Source organism: Theropithecus gelada, chromosome X, assembly GCF_003255815.1.
Source record: "Theropithecus gelada isolate Dixy chromosome X, Tgel_1.0, whole genome shotgun sequence".
NCBI lineage: Eukaryota > Metazoa > Chordata > Mammalia > Primates > Cercopithecidae > Theropithecus > Theropithecus gelada.
Genome location: NC_037689.1, coordinates 101,410,119 through 101,427,205, shown reverse-complemented (window position 1 = coordinate 101,427,205; position 17,087 = coordinate 101,410,119). Strand labels below are relative to the sequence as shown.

At 43.5% G+C, this 17,087-nt stretch overlaps 1 protein-coding gene across 5 annotated transcripts; it reads right to left on the bottom strand.

Moving 5' to 3' along the window:
* Nucleotides 1–647: 647 nt before the first annotated feature.
* On the bottom strand, nt 648–16,837 carry PLP1 (proteolipid protein 1). 5 transcript variants are annotated; one of them, XM_025373128.1, is made up of 8 exons: nt 16,631–16,837; nt 16,275–16,424; nt 7,478–7,664; nt 6,521–6,782; nt 5,287–5,455; nt 4,744–4,817; nt 3,856–3,921; nt 648–2,741 (listed from the first exon to the last, which is right to left on the bottom strand). In XM_025373128.1, exons 2-8 carry the CDS (start codon nt 16,276–16,278, stop codon nt 2,670–2,672), a joined length of 834 nt encoding a protein of 277 aa, XP_025228913.1. In that variant the 5' UTR covers nt 16,279–16,424; nt 16,631–16,837; the 3' UTR covers nt 648–2,669. The 5 variants fall into 5 exon arrangements, with proteins under 5 accessions (XP_025228913.1, XP_025228912.1, XP_025228914.1 ...); XM_025373127.1 differs by lacking the exon at nt 16,631–16,837 and having other exon boundaries at nt 16,275–16,484; XM_025373129.1 differs by lacking the exon at nt 16,631–16,837 and having other exon boundaries at nt 6,626–6,782; nt 16,275–16,484.
* Nucleotides 16,838–17,087: the final 250 nt, after the last annotated feature.

The window sequence follows — 17,087 nt, the reverse complement described above, 5'->3', positions numbered from 1 at the left end:
CCTAGGGTTGTGAAAGGGCTTTAATGCTATGTCCCCGGTGAGCTAGTAGGCTGGCCATCCAGGGTGGTAGGTGTCACTAATTTATTTTAGTACTGCCCTGCCACAGCCTGTTTACATTTACATTGCCTTTTACATACCTGCTCTGTCCTTTAAGTACTCAACCTTCCATCCAGTACTATTCAAATAAAACTAAATATTAGTCACGTATGAATTACTAAGGGATAATTACTGGAACATCCAAACCATTTAAAGAGAAGGTAACAATAACTTAAATCTAAATGCACCGGGAACTGGGGCACCACTATGGTATTGACAAAGTAACCATGGTTGACTCTGAACACTCTAAAATCCAACTTCGAAGAGAAAAGAAACCTTTAAGTAGGCAATAAACTGATTTCAACATCTGTGTTTTAACACAAGCTCAGACATGTACTTATTGAATTTTTTGGGCAAATTACTTTGCTTCTATTTCTTAGTGTCTTCAACTATAAAAATAGAAGTAATCTATTCATCTACTATTTATTTCAGAGAAATGTTATGAGAATGACTTGGATGACCTGAAAAATGAATGAGCTCCTTGAACAAGGTACGATTATTAAGTTTCTATTGTGAAGTCAAATAGAACAATTCACTCAAAGGACACAATGTTTGATTGAGAACATTCTTAATTTTATTTTCTTTAATTTTATAAAATACACTTTGTAAGATAAGTTTCTAAAAGTTTATCCTTTATGTGTGTTAAAATTGCAATTCTATATCAGAAATGAAGGAAACACTTTCAGTTGATTAACTCTCTTTGTGTGTGTATATATGTGTATGTATGCATGTGAGGTTTTCAGGGAAGGGTTGGTTATTTGTTATGTTATTAAATCAAAACAAAACGCAAGGTACGGATTACTTCACTGTCCTTTATCTTGATTGGTTTCTTACAAAACATTTTCCCTCTCCTCCCTCTATGCAGCCTGGAAGCTTATCTTGTATACTGGTTTGAAAACAAGTATCAAGTGTCTTTTTGTAAAGATCTTACATCTCCTTAAATATTTCTGAAACCACTTTGGGGGAAAAGAACAATACAACTCTTTACAACAAAAGAGCTGTAGTACAAATCTTTCCTTCAATTAAAACCAATCAGACTTTTTTTTTTTAACCCAAAGTTAACAAAAACAGGAAAAGACTGAAATCTGGGAGCTATTCAAGTTTCAAACTCTTTCTGCCTGTACTTTTTCCTGGAAGCTTACCAACTGAATAGCTGATGACTGGTGCATTCTGTTATGTGATCTATATCAGGAGAAAATAACCTTTATGTTAAACCTAACTCTTAACACACCAAGATAACACTGCTAAGTAAAATCATTTTCCATTAGCTAGAAAGAACGATTAGATTACTCAAATTGAGATTCAAATTCACCAAATCTGTTTCTGCAAAGGCAGAATACTTATAGAAAATCCCAATAGATTCATTTAACCAGCCAATTTTTAGTATGATTTGTGATGCTTAATGTCCAATTTTCCTATTTTAAAAAAGAGTCATAATCAAATAATTATTCTCTAGACACTTCTGATGCAATCCCAAATAAGTAATAAACAAACTGGAATACACGAAATGTGCATCATTCTAAAACAAATCAAGATCTTCAAATCCCCTACGATGACTGAATGGATAATACCCCATGAAAAGAGCACCATTGTGAAGATATGACAGAGGCCAGAGTACACAACTAATTAAAGAAAAAAAGACATGCTATCCAAAGAGTTATCTATCCTGTGTCTACCAGAGGGCCATCTCAGGTTACACCGTTAGCCACCAGCAACTGCTGCTCCTTAGGCCAGTCTGTTTTCATGTAAGCTAGTTTCCTTCTATTCTCAGCTCCTTGGAAACCACAAGGTTGTCATGGTAGCTGTTATCAAGGAGAAGGGAGTGAGAAGATGCTGACAACACCCTGTTTCTCTTCCCTAACGAGGTGTAAGGCCAGATGCCCCCTTCGTCTACACAGATTCTATGCTCCCTTATGCTGTAAGTAAGGTTGGCTGAGTTAGGGCTTCAGTAGTCCATCACCATCGGGGTCAGTGCTCTCTTTCTGTGGGTGAAAGATCCTTGCTTTGACCCCCTTCTCCCAGCTGCAATAGGCAGATTTGGGCAAACACTCTTATTGTTTTTCTGACATTCTTTTTTCTTCTGTCTTCAGTGGTAATAGGGAGACCAGAGTGAATTCTGTTTTGTACACCAAAGAGAATATATTTGGCCCCTATAAATGGCAAGGGGACCAAAGACATTCCTTCTCTGTACCTGAGCATCTTTCCTTCCACTTTGTTTCCATCAGTGGAAGTACTCTTTGAGAAGAAATTACTTTCTGATCCTCAGGAGATGCTTGAAAATTCAATTAGAGCCTCCATTCCTTTGTGACTTGCAGTTGGGGAGTCATCTTCTTAGGCATTTCCCATTTCTAGCAGGAACCAGCTGTGAAGCAAAATGACTAAAAGAGGTACATAAGAGGGGAGAGTCCAAAGAGAGACCTTAATCACTGCAAGACTCTCCTTTCTTGTTACACTCGTCAAGTAAGAAGAGGGCCAGTCGGTGGCAAAGGCAAAGAGTTAAGATGGGAGACGCAGCATTGTAGGCTGTGTGGTTAGAGCCTCGCTATTAGAGAAAGGGGGATTTCTATGGGGGATCAGAACTTGGTGCCTCGGCCCATGAGTTTAAGGACGGCAAAGTTGTAAGTGGCAGCAATCATGAAGGTGAGCTGTAGGGAACAGAAGAGAGAATGTGAATGAGGGTAGAAAAGAAAGAATGCCCTCCTCAGATCCCTTTGGGAATGAGGAAGGGTAGAAATAAAATCATAACTAAATAAGGGAAAAACTCCTGCTCTGCAAAAAATAGTACATCCCAGGCTTGGCTTTCTCCATATACACTTGACTGGAAGTCCGATGTGTCTCACGGCCCAGGCCCAGAGAATCAAATCATAAAGATTTATTCAACACCTCTGTTTGATCTAGCACTGAGTTTTCCTCAGGGAAGTGAACAATATTTGGGCTTTGCCACATCCGTATGTCCGAGTGACTTAGAGTCATAGGGTGCTTGCTGTAGACACACAGCCACATCATGCAGTACCGCCCTCTCCTGGTTAATGAATCAATTTATTTTACAAGATGAGAAATTACTTGACTCTGTATAGAAACCTTAGCAGTAGGGGCCAGGAGTTCTGTGAACTCATCTTGTCTGATCACTGCTTATAAAATGACTTCAGATAAATCACTTCACCCTTCAGTGCCTTACGTTTTTAATCTGCACAATGAGCACACTACATTCACAGGGCACTGTAACACTATCAGCAAGACCTGGGACATAGCATTGTATTATAGTCAAAACAATTCTAATAATGTTAGGAGGTCCTCCCAGTAGTTCCACATGAGTAACTAAATCCATTGGAGAGTATCTAAGGTGGATTCATATTGATAGTATATAGAATTCCAGGCTATAGCAAGTCATGTTTCGTGATGTTTCAGTGTTTTGTCATTGATCTGATAAAAATGTATTGAGAATTAACCGTAATTTATGACTGCAAAGTACTTGGCAACATTACATGTTCTATAAATACTAAATATTATCATTGTGTCTATGAATCTCTTACCCCCTCTTTCCTCATACCACTTTTCTTGTTCCTATCTAATCTGTGATGTTTTTCTGCCTTGCCAGTGCAAGTAGAAGTACGGAGCCTCTACCCTTTGCTATTTTCCCAGAAGCTTCCCTCCAGCATTTCAAGGATGGAAGCAGTCTACCTTCTTGCCTTTCAGAATAGCTGTACCCACACTATCTCAGTCCTATTTACTTGCCAAGATCATTCAAAGTCAACTCACCAGGGAAATCAGTGTAGCTGCAGCCCCCACAAATGCAGCAATAAACAGGTGGAAGGTCATTTGGAACTGCAGGAAAATGAAAGAGGAAGAACTGTTTCTTGCAACAGCAATAATATGCCTCAGTGTAAATCATGAATACAGCTTTCTGAATGTGTTGATATCTTTCTTGTGTGCTAATTCTACATCTTTAACTAAGTTTTCACTTCCCTAAATGTGGGCCTCCCAGTCTTCAGTGTACACCATAGCACCTTGCCCATAACACCCAGAACACAGAATACTCATGAAATAGCATAGTACTCCAAAATAATGAACTGGTTCCCTACAGTTGTGCCCAGGGGTCCAAAATTTAAAGTCAATATTTTGCTTTCAAAGAAATAATTTACTGCCTTTCTCCCCAGGATTCACTTTTATTCCCCTTGCCTCATTTGTATATAATATCTGTTCTCAATACAGTGCTTTCCTTTTCAAATGTACTTATTTTACCTCTCATTTGAGATAAAGAAGTTCCAAACTCAAAATGTTTTTATAAAACCTATGAATGCCTCTGTGCACAGCCCATTTTCTTGATACGGTTTTTAACTAAAGGAATGAAAATTTTCATGTGGGGGATTTTGCCATCAGGCTCTATCTTTACCTAAAGCTACAAACTTCTCTTTTAAGAGGGGAAGGGTTGGAAAGGAAGTCTTTCTATGCAGCTCTAGGGAAAACAGGTGTTTTACCTTCTATGCTCATTGGCTCAGGCATACTTAGCCAATATGTTGTAGAAGGCAATCGGCTAATTCAAAATCCAGCAAAGATAAACTTTTAGTCCTTAAAATTGAAGACCATGGGTGTAATTTGTATGGTATTAGCTACTCCCTTGTAAAATAACCCAAATAACCCACTCACCTCAGCTGTTTTGCAGATGGACAGAAGGTTGGAGCCACAAACCTTGCCAGGGAAAGCATTCCATGGGAGAACACCTAAGTAAGACACAAACATCAACCAGGGTAAGCTTTATGGAGTTACGGGGCCACATGGAGACTTTCCCCCAGAGCCCTTCTTCCATCTCTAATTATCCTGGCTGTAAATTTGGATTCTACCAACAATCAGGATCCTCTTTTCTACAGGTTTACAAAAAAGAGAAGGTGGTATTGAACAATGGTGAAACCTTGTGTTTGTTATTGAAATGTGCTGCTCTGGGGTTGGGAACAGCAGTCAACTAGAGTAGGTCCACATGAACAGCCAAGAAAACTGCCACCACTTCCAAGTTCCCTTCCCAGGGAAGAAACCTCTCTGGTTTCAGTAGGAAAGATTAATAAACTAAGACCCAATCATTCATCATCTTATATTTTTCTCGTAATCACCACCCTCCTTACACTAAGAAAATAACCAAATACATAGTGCTTCCATAGCGGGTAGGAGAGCCAAAGCACCCGTGCCCTTACTCACCATACATTCTGGCATCAGCACAGAGACTGCCTATACTGGCAGAGGTCTTGCTGGGGAAGGCAATAGACTGGCAGGTGGTCCAGGTGTTGAAGTAAATGTACACAGGCACAGCAGAGCAGGCAAACACCAGGAGCCACACAACGGTCAGGGCATAGGTGATGCCCACAAACTAAAATGATTGACATGGGGTGGTTAGAAATCAGAATCAGCCTGCAGATGTAGAAACACAAACTGGGAGATCCTGGAGTGGCGTGTGCCAGACATTGAAACCAGGTTCCAGGGCTCTCCCTCAAATGAAATTAGTGAGCAGGGCACCTCTGCCAAGGGTCATTGGCAGTATCTACTAGAGAACTGGCCCCAGCATGACGGAGGGTGGGGGGAATGGGTAGGGGAGGAGTGAGGAGGATCCCTGGGTTAGAGAGGCTTCAGAGGATGTTTTTGGGCAGATAAGGTGTAAAGAAATCAAAACAGATCTTGAAAGAAAGTCGTGCCATTTTGTGCCTTAGGCTGAGCTTAGAAAATGTTCCTTGCCACAGGAACATTTTTGTTCCCTAGTCATTGAACAAAGCCAATAGGAGATTAAAATTTCAGATACAAAACCTTTCTAAGCTAACTGCTGGCCACAAAAAGACATTGCTAGAACCCACACATGTTCAGCCCCCAAAGGATCTTTAACTCCAGAGACTGAAAACAAATGTGCGCCTCACTCAAAGCATGGATAACCCTCAGGCAATGATAAAACATTCAACGTGCAAACCTACTCCAATGCCCTCTGGGACCTCCAACAGCGCAGGATCCCAGAATATTGTAAATTTCATCTTGGAGTCAATTATTTAATTTTTATTATCAATCCTCCCTCTCAGATCAGGTGCCCAAGTCTCAATCACATTTTAGATTCTTGTCCAGTTAGATCTTCTCTTGTGGTCCCTGCTAGGAAGGGAGTAAAGGGATACCAACAGATGGCTTAGAAATGGTCTGGTTGTACAAAGCATCCCACAAAACTCATGCTTTCCGTTTTGAGAAGAAATTTGCTTAGGGAACCTTTGAAAGGTGAGGCTAAGCCAGCTGGGCACCACGTTCTTCCTGACCTTCTCGTTCGGCTGCAGCCATCGCTTCCTCACTCAAATGCCAGGCCCCTAGAGAGGACCCAGCCTTGGGTGGGGACGAGGCCACAGACTCGCGCCCAATTTTCCCCCACCCCTTGTTATTGCCACAAAATCCTGAGGATGATCACCTTGTCGGGATGTCCTAGCCATTTTCCCAAACAATGACACACCCGCTCCAAAGAATGAGCTTGATGTTGGCCTCTGGAACCCCTCCCCTTCTGGCCCCCTGTTACCGTTGCGCTCAGGCCCTTGCCGCAGATGGTGGTCTTGTAGTCGCCAAAGATCTGCCTGACTGCGCCGGTGGTGTAGAAGCCCTCAGCCAGCAGGAGGGCCCCATAAAGGAAGAAGAAAGAGGCAGTTCCATAGATGACATACTGGAAGGCATGGATCCTGCATTAACAGGTAGACAAACGAGACCAGGGAATCTTATTAATTGAAGACCTGGTTCCTTTCCCCACATAAGTGAGGTATACACCAGAGCGAGCACCTTAACAAGGCTAGGGATTCTCCAGAGGAATCACTAGGTTCCTCCTGCATGCTTTCACCTTATCTTTGTTGAAATAAGTGAAGACAGGGTGTATGTGACCAGAAACATATGCTCCTCCCACCACACCTTGCTTACCCTGGGACCTGGAGAACCAGGGACCTACTCTCCCTGCCCGACCCTTCAGACATGCTACCTCACAGGAGTGGGGAGCTAGACAAGAAGAAATGTGGATGAAGGAACAGGAGCCTAACTTGTTCTAGGAATAGGAGAGGCTTAGTGCCTCCCTTGGCTTCTCCATACCTACTACACTGGAGGCTCCAACTTGGGCAATATTAACTACATCTAGCAGAAGTCAGAACACGTGTAAGAAAACAAGGGGCGGGGGTGGGAGGGGCTGACAGGCAGGCAGGCAGACCTGTCCTTTCTGAATGGGCTTCGAATGTGAAGCAGGAGAGATCTGCACAGAGGGAAGACTCAGGAATCCGCTCTGGCTCCACCCCAGTCCCCTGCTAGTTACTAAGGTACTGAAGAGTTCTCTATCTCCAGGATGGAGAGAGGGGAAAAAAAGATGGGTCTGTGTGGGAGAGCAGGTACTTACACATTGATGAGATACTCATAGTCCTGGTAGTTTTTGGAGAAATAGGTCTCAATTAGCTTTTCTGTGCCAGTGAGGGCTTCATGTCCACAGCCACAGAATAGTGCCACCCCAAAGAAACACAATCCAGTGGCCACCAAGGAAGCAAAGGGGGCCCCTACCAGACATCTTGCACAGCACTCTAACAAGCCTGGGGAAGAAGAAGGGGAAACAGTCAGGCATATCCAGTAGGTAGCTCATGCCACTCAAACCTCTCTGCCAGGCCAGCCAGGCCCGGTGCTCACAGGCTTAGAGACAGTGGGTACCCCAGAGTCAAAAAGCAGGAGTGGCTAGAGATTTTGGCTTTCAGCATGTGAGATTGACCCAGAATCCTTACTTTGTTTCATCCTTGAAAATAAATCTTTGGCCGGGAGCCATGGCTCATGCCTGTAATCCCAGCACTTCGGGAGGCTGAGGCGGGTGGATCACGTGAGGTCAGGAGTTCGAGACCAGCCTGGCCAACATGGCAAAACCCCATCTCTACTAAAAATACAAAAATTAGCTGGGCATGGGCACATGCCTGTAATCCCAGCTACTCAGGATTCTGAGACAGGAGAATCTGTTAAACCCGGGAGGCGGAGGTTGCTGTGAGCCAAGATTGCGCCATTGCGCTCCAGCCTGGGCAACAAGAGTGAGACTCTGTCTCAAGGAAAAAAAAAAAAAAGAAAGAAAGAAAATAAATCCTTACCTTTTATTGTCAGAATTTTAAAAATATTTAATAAATAATAATAATTCAGCAATTCAAATAGCAAGCCAGAGAGATTATGAAATCAGTCTCTTCTTTCTTATTGTTCTGGTCTATTTGTTTGCTTACTTATTTTAGTCATTCATCAACTATTTACGGAATACTCACTATATGCCCAGCATTATGCTGGGTGTTACATGGGATAAGAAGAGAGAAAAGACACAGACTCTGCCATATGGGAGTCTTTAATTTCCTGAGGAAGAATTAGCTAGGTAGACCTAATATTTTCAACTAACAATTCAGGCAGCCAAGTAAGTGGTAAGAGAGGGTAAATGCATTAGGAGTTCCAGGAAGGGATGAGTGCAGGCCAGAAATGCTGGTATTGTCAGACAGGATTTTAGCATGAAGAACATTCCAGGTGGAGGAAACTTTGGAAATTGCATGCTCCTGGATATTTTTGAGCATCGTGTGTATTTGTTGCAAGGAATGCTTGATTCTTCTTAGTTTACATATGGGAGGAGTAGTCCAAACAGGAGGGAGCTAGCGCAGGACAAGAAATGAAAATAGGAAGATTGATATTACTTGCAATAATAAAAATGCAGGCTTCATGATTTTAGACACTTTGCATGGTGGTGTTGTCCTCCTATAATGCAGCTTGGCTAATGTCCCCACGCTCAGTTATACACTGAGATTCTGTCAAAACAGCTACAAACAGACTTTATACAAAGTCAGCAAAGCATGAAACATCTTTCTGGCACTAGAAGAACACACCAGGGCCTGGGAACACATGTGTCTTAAAGTGCTAAGAGTCCCTGAGATCCCCAGACCTGGTATCCCAGGCCCTACGCCAGTGTTGCTGAGAAACAGGAAAGGCACACAAGAAGTCACAGGCTCTGAAAGCATCTGTGTTCCAAGTACTAGTCCCATGCTCTAAGATGTCATATGGAGTGAACCTTAGCAATTGCCAAGTAGATGACTGACTAGATGAGGAAAACAATGGCTTCCTCTGGCCTCTTGGCCAGATCCCTAAAATGTAGAAGAAATGAGAATGTTAAGCTCTTCAGAAAAAATGTCTTAATTCATATGTATGTATATATATAAATATATGTATGTATATATATACACACACCCACTGATGTTATATATCTATAAACACAGTATACACATGCACACACACAAATACTCAGCAAATGTACTGGGAAGCTGCTATTTTTGAATAAGCAGGTTGTGACAGCTTGTACAATAAAAATAAATTGTATTAATTACTTAGGCTTGGATTTTTGTATTCAAGCATTTCTCTAAGCCACACTCACTTTTCTATAGGGTACCGGGGAAAGGGCACTCCTTTGCCTGATTCTGTTAACATTAGTTACAGTTTGTTTTTAGCCCAGAGAGCTTGAACACCTGGTGATTTGCATGGCTGAATTGCATCAATGTGAGCAGATTTGGAAATACCAAATTATCTCTGTCATGGGAAAATTGAGGTAGAGGCATTTGCCTCTGTTCTCGGAGACACAAAAGGAGTGAGTCCTATTACCCACCATCTCCTGAAATGACAGCCCTTTCCTGGCCTTCAAAGAGGCTCTTCTTCAAAGATACTTGTGTGTCACCCCAAAGATGAGGCTCAGAAGCCCAAGCCAAACAAAGTAAGCAGCTAACATTTGAAACAGAACTTCCTTTTCCAAGAATTAAAGCATTGCTGCCAGGAAACTTGGCCTCTATGAGAAGCAATCTGTAGCTGTGCTGCTGTGAGTGGAGGCTGAGTTTACTCAGCATGAACTTTGCAAACGTGCTTGGGAAGAGTGTCTTTTCAGAACTGGCCCATGGATGTGCCTGTGTGTGCACACGCACGTGCATGCATGTGTACAAATCTGCACATACACACATGTGTACCATAGAGAAAAATGCAACAACTGAAATCGATTGTTGTTCTCAGAAAACATTCCAGAAATTGATCTTCCTTTTTCTCAACAGGTTAAGATACTAGATTCAGCCTATAAGTCAAGAAAAGGAGCTTGGAAGTAAACAGTACTGCCATTTTCCTTCTCTGCCTGTCCAACTCCTCCCCACCCCCAAACTCTTAGACTCTTCTAGTAAAGAAAGTCTCTGAAGCCTGGGAATAGGGGGAGAGGAAGGTCAGTGACCCCACTGTTCCCTTTCTCCCCAGCACAGGGTCAGGGCTTGGACAGAGCCCTCCATCGCTCCCCCGGACAAAGAAGCCTTGTTCTTTCCTGAGATCTCAGGAGCCTGATTGGTATTCCACAGGGGCCTGCAGGCCCGGGGGTGGGGAGGGGGTCAGACCCAGGGAACAATGGCAGGACTGTTTGTTTAGCCGAGGGTAAGAAGAGCCCTCCACCCTAGCAAGTGACCATCTTGGGCCTATTCACTCACCCCAGCATTTTCATCCGGGAAGGGCTAAGTTGTTGTGCAGGTATGGTCAGGGATGGAGGAACTTGAACTCTTGCTAGCCAAAAGAGAACTCCACTTTAAGCTTTAGCTGATGCCACCTCCAGGGTTGCAAAGATGAGGTTGCAAAGAGATACATCCTCTTGAGTGTATCTGATCCCTCAATCATCATCCAAATGACCTGAGCGTGTCATGGATTGTGTTCTTACTGGATGATAAATGGCTAAGCCTTAGGAGCAATTCTGAGTCACCAGATCATAGCCTTTCTTTTTACATCCATTTTTCCTCTATTTTCTTAGAGCTTTAAAAACTTAGCATTCCCTTTTTCTGCTCCACTACAGCTCAAAGCAAGGGACAAGAAGGAAGTAGGCTTTAATGAGTTTCTAATGTAGTCTGAAATAAATGACTTTAGATAAATCTATCACTATTAAGCTATAAACAATTCAGTAATATCAGCATAAGCATCAGATGTTCATCTCTTCACAACCTAGATAAGTGCTTTGGGGGCATTTAAGTTCAGCAGAAGTGAAGAATCTCAGTCAGTCTGTCCAAGCAAGAATCAGATTTTAGATTCTAACTGAGAAAAACTCAGAGCCTGCAAGAAATTATTTTTTCATCAAAGTAGTTAACAATCAAAGCATTCTGAGAAAAGATCCATTGGGCTCCCTTTGATTTTTCACAGTCCAAGAAATGTCCTTGGGTATGTGTGAACAATAGCCTAAAGCCAAAGACTCTCCATTTCAGAACCCCTCCTGGTTGAAAGGGTGTGAGTTTGATTCAAGAAGGCTGGAAGGGATTCTAGAGAAGTTCCTTGGCTCTCTCAAGAGACATTCTCACATTTCCAGTCTAAGTACAGACTGCAAGATGGGAGAGTTGGCATAAAAGAACCATATAGTAATAACATTTCTCAATGCAACTCAATTGGATTAAACGGCCTAACTTTGATGAGAGGTCATAGAGAAAAATAATGACCCCCTCCAGTGTTTTCCTTTCATTTCTGTTTATGTGAATTCAGTACAAGAATTAAGCGCACTAGCAGTGACATAGACACTAGGAGAAACAGAAGGGAATTAAAAGGCCAGTCCCTTTCTTTAGAAAACTTGAAATCCTGTTGGGGCAAACAAACTGTGAATCTGTGAATCAAAATCCAAAGCCACATATAAGCAAGTGTTAAAATGGATATAACGAAGTCGTGTGGGCAAAATGTAAGCAAAGGGAACAGATCATGTCATGGTCAGCTACATTTGTATACAAACTCCCAAAACAAGTCTAATCAATCTGTGATAGTTGACACTCCAACTTTAAGCCCTTCTCATCAGTGCTCTTCACAGGGGTCTGACAGATCAACAGAACCAATGTGACTTACACAGATCCAGGTTCATCAAGGGACTGTGTTGATCCTGATGCTGTCTCTTTAAGCAGGCGCCAAGAGCTCCCAACCCTCCCTCCCTCCTTTCCCATGCCCTGGGCCCGCCTCAAGGACCAGCTCCATGATGGAAATTCAATGTGAATCTGGGAACTCATCAAAGGAAGGAGAGGAAGGGCTTTCATAGAAAGGAATGGTAGAAAGAGACCAATTGTACCCTGCACAATTCCCAGCCTGTCCCTTGAATCCAGCTGACAAAGGGAGAGATAGAAGAACCGTATACAATAGAGCTAAACAACAGGCAGGCTCATTGAGTGAGAAACTGGCCCCATCTCCCTAGGTCTCGAATCTGCACTACAGTCTTACCCTCCTCCCAGAACCCACCCCTTAACCTCACCCCATGAACAGAGGCCTCCTTGATCAGGGCCTACAGCGATTGACAAGGCTGAAATGCTAGAGTAGCCGTGACTGGTACTAGGGATGGATGGGGATCAGTGGGTGGGTTCTAGGAGTAAAACAACAATTATCAAGAGGTGCCAGAGACAAACAAAGACTTTTGCTTCTGGCCCTGTCCTGGTCAGACAATGCCCTGCCTATAATCTTGTCTTTCCTACATATCCCTTGTGATATCAGCACTTATATACCACATTCAAGTGCTGGAAAACTGTCCCGAAACCTCTAGGGCCTGGGAATCCAAGCCTGCTGGATAGTCAAATCATGTGGACAAGGTTAACTAAAAAGGAATTTCAGCCTCCTCTTTGGACACAGTTTTAGTATTACCAAGGCAACAGCATCTGGACCATCTTGTTTCCTATACTCCCCACTCCTCTTCAGACACACACACACACACACACACACACACAGAATGAATGATGTACACATTCCAATTTATGTGCAAGCATTGGGAAGCTGAGGTAGGACTTTGGTTGTTAAAACTTATCCTTGGCACATTGTCTCCACCTTGCCCACAAATGGGAAGATGAAAGGGAAGTAACTGGTACTAGAGACAATAGTAGCCATACCTTGTTCCTCAGGTCAGTCTCCCACCATTTCCTCCTCTCTCCTTAGTTGCAGTGTGAAGCTGATTTGGGGAACCTTATTCTCTTCCTTGGGACTCTCTTCTAGAGCCCTGCCTGGCAGACAGCTCAGAGGCCAGTGCAGAGCTGAGAGATAGCCCTCAGGGCCATTTTGCAGTAGCCAAGAGGTATTAATCAATCAGTACTTGCTGAGCTTTTGATGTAAGTTTGGCACTGAGTAGGCTCTGAAAGCAAAAAAGGAAGGAAAGGCTGCTCCATTCACCTACCATGGCTGCTGTTACCCTTCCTGATCATGTGACTGTCCTCACTTGGTCTTCTTTAGACCTGAAGTGCTGTGGGCAGGGAAGGCATTTCTACTATTGCTTTTCTACTGTTGCTTTTTTTCAAGACAAAGACCTGTACCCAGGGGTTGGCTTTCAAAGCTTCAGGATGAGAGACAAAAGCAACAGGGGAAAGTGATGTTACTGGCTGGAGTTCTACCTTAATGGGTTTGGAGACTATATTTCCCCTCCCACCCACTTCCCAGGGTTGAGGTTGTTATTAGTCAGATCGCTCTGAGAGAGCAGTTCTAGTTATCAGCCTGTTAAGTAAACTTGTAGCTTTCCTAGCTCAGAGCTAAGCCTAAGGCCCCGGAAAGCAGGGTAGACCTTTCAATCTGCCTGGCTCTCCAAGGACTCCTCTGGCTCTGCACGGCCAAAGGGAGAAGTGAGGTGGGGAAGGCTGCACTTGATTATTTTAGTCAGTGTCTCCAGGAAGACTAGGTGAACATGCCGGTTGGGATCTGGTTTATTTTTGGCTGCTGGCAGTCTTGGGGCATTCTTGCCATTTTGATGGGATTCAGTTAGTCTTCGGGCATTTTATAAAACTGGACCCCCACTCTGCTGCCACACTTTTTGCCTGGGCTACACCCACTTACTCCAAGCCAGCCAAAACTACACTGCTAGGCAAACAGCCACTTTTGGATGGAGGCATCACAGTCTGGTTACCAGGGTAACAGCCACTGTTCTCAGACGACAACAGGCTTGCAGACAATGTTTTGCTGTTCAATAATGGCATTGTGTTTCTGAGCAGAGAATAATCAGCTACTGCTCTTTGGCTCCTTTCTGGTTCCATCGTTATCCCAAAGACTCACTTGAAACATTCCCCTTCCAAATCAAGGCAAAAATTAATGAGTTATCATTTTCCCCATAAACTTTTTGTGCAGACACTACTGAATTAGTGTTCCTCCTTGCTTCCAATCCTAAGGGATTCTATATGGTTGAAGTAGTAAGTTCCCTGTTCCTGGAGGTTATTAAGCAGAGGCTGTATGAACATTTAACTGGTTGTTGTAAAAATGAATCCCGCATTGAAGGTTGGCTCAGACAACTTCTAAAGTTCCTTCCAATCCCAGATTCCATGATATAATGTGTTTACTGCAATTGTTGAACAGCAGTGCACTCCACATCAGAAGTAGTGGCAGTCCGATACCTTGTTAGAGATCATCTATAATTCAAAGTACTTTAGATACTCTGTTATTGAATAAATGAAAACTCAGTGGCTGCTCCATCATATGTACCTGGCCCAAGTATTGTCCACCCTTAGGACTGGGGACCCAATGTGCATCCTCAATGGTGCCCTTATCTGTGGCAATCTTCCTCTGGAGGAAACCATCCAGCCTCCATAACAGGCAACTGTCCCTGTGGTCACCTTATTTGTTCCTGTCTTTCCTCAGGGATTTCATCCCCTGAGGAAGTAATATTCAACATTCTTCTTTACTCCCTCTCTGTTTTTAATGCACAACCTATCCAATCAGCTGGGCTGACATTAGATAGGATTCCTGATGTTACCCAGGGCAGGAATTGAGTTCCTCCAACATTCACCTCTCATCTGGCCACACTTAATTGGTCATATGATTCTGACCCAAGCACGCAAAGAAAACCCAACCACCCTGGAAAGAGGAAGAGTCAGCCTGTATACACATTATTGTCTAATAGTAGTTATTATCATGATTTACAGTTGTTATAGATCGTGCCCATTTTCAAAGGACTTCCACATTATTGTTACTTGATTCTCACAACCCTGAAAGTAGACAAAGTAGTTATTGCTATCCCCATTTTCCAGATGAGGAAGTGGTGATTCAGTGACATGACCAAGGTCACATAGTTCATAAGTAGCAGATCTGGGATTTGAATCTGATTTTTCTGACTCCCTGTCCGGTGCTCTCCCTCCTGTTTTACCTGAACACATGCTTCAAAGTGTTCTTTCTGTGTTTCATGATGAAACAACCTAAAGGCTGAACCAGCTCAATATAATTGCAAATTGATCTCTGTGGATGTTGTCTATGGGTGCTACATTTGATAGGGAATACATGGGACAACTGAGTCTCATTTCATTTAGTATGTGTTTAAGCTGCTATCTTTGTTTTGCCAAATGTGAACAATGTCTACAGGGCTCTGTGGAGTCCAGTAGGGACAAAGACCCTTGTGCTCTGCACACATTACTCTGAGTAGAAACTACCACCAGAGCCTCACAGCTTCTGTCTTTGTTCATGGAACCTAGAAAAGCCCTCAATACTCAGTCAAATTAGCAAGAACTCTAATGTCCCAGCAGCCTCCTTGTCACAGCAGAGAGCCCTCAGGAAAACTATGTCTGTGATATCTGCTAGAAATGGTCACTCCTATAGGTGCACACACATGCACATATGCACACACACACTCTCCTACCCATATCTGTTTCCCATGGTCAAGCCATTGAGGACTTTACTTTCATTTCCTGAGCCTGAGAATGGCCTCCTCAGCCATAGCCAAGCCTGAGTCCAGCTTGCTCGATCCCCAGCTTCCTATCGATGCCAAACACGGTTCAACGTTTGCATCAAGCAAGCAGTTATTTTGTACATCTGAGGGCTAGACAGTGCTCAGTGGTCTCCAGCAGAACCAGGAGGGCAAGCTGACCCGACTGTTACCAGGGCCTTGGAACCAACGGAAAAGAGAAGATAGAGGGAAGTGAGGGGGTAGGAGGACACATGACCACATCCATCCTGCTGGGCAGTCTCTCCAGAGATCTGTGGGACTCTCCACGTGCTGCTGGAATTCTTTGGTAATAAAGCATCACGCTCAGTACAGCGGAGAAGGAGTTAATCTAACTGAATGTTAAGGAATTTACAAAGAAAACAAGTGCCAAAACACGACTCATTTAAACCATTGGAACCCCCGAACCCCAAAGTTGGAAATTCTCTTGTGAATTCCTGTGTCCGCTTGAATCTTCAATGCTAAAGTTTTTGAAACTTACCCATGTCTTTGGGACTCTGACTCCAATTGTAGCCGGCTGGCTAGTCTGCTTTGTGGCTGACTTTGTTCAGCTGGAAGAAGGATCCTGGTCTCTCCAGCCTCCTTCTTCGGTCTTTTACTTTTTCTCTCTGAGTATCTTTGTCCTCTCCTCCTGCAATGAAAAGGGCTTTCTGATTGACAGCCAACCCCCTTAAAGGGACAGGCCTGCTTTCCTCCTCCTCTCCTCCTCCCCTTCTCCTCCCCTTTTCCCCACCTCCTCAGGGATACTCCCTTCTCTAAGGGCTCCATCTTCTCTTTCTGCCTTTCACTGCCAATTGTTTCATTTTCTTTGTTTTTCCTTTTTTCCCTAAGGCTTGCCTGGAATTTCGCTTTGCTACAGAGACATCTGGAAATGTGGACTGAGGGTGGAAATAAAATGAAGATGTCTTGGAAACTTCCAACTGATCCTTGGGTCTAATTGGTGTGGGATATGCAGCAGAAGCATGAGAAGCCATGAAGTGAGAGCCCCGACAGGGGCTCAGAGTCAAAAACTTAGATGTTAGCTCCCAAAGTCCTTCCAAATCTGCCCCAGCTCCCCACATCACTCGTAGCTGCCCTTGGCCCTCTCCACTTTTCCCCTCCCGATTCCTTGGAAAATAAGCATTCCTCACCCACCCCCCCACCGCCCCGCCCAGCTCTACGAATACAATAGAGAAGAAAAAATTGTCTTTTAAGAAAATTTCCTCCAAATCCTTCTCAGTTTCAACTGCATGAAGACAAAATGCAGGCTGTCAATTCGATGAACAGATTATGATTAGGCTGGGGGAGGCTAGGA

Bases quoted from the DNA above. Each gene is read 5' to 3' on its own strand.
- PLP1 (XM_025373128.1), bottom strand. The intron at 3,922-4,743 runs GTGAGTGGGTTA...ATTTTCCTGCAG, and splicing joins CCATCTGCAAAACAGCTGAG to TTCCAAATGACCTTCCACCT. The intron at 2,742-3,855 runs GTGAGTTGACTT...TGTTCCCTACAG, and splicing joins CAGCTACACTGATTTCCCTG to CTCACCTTCATGATTGCTGC.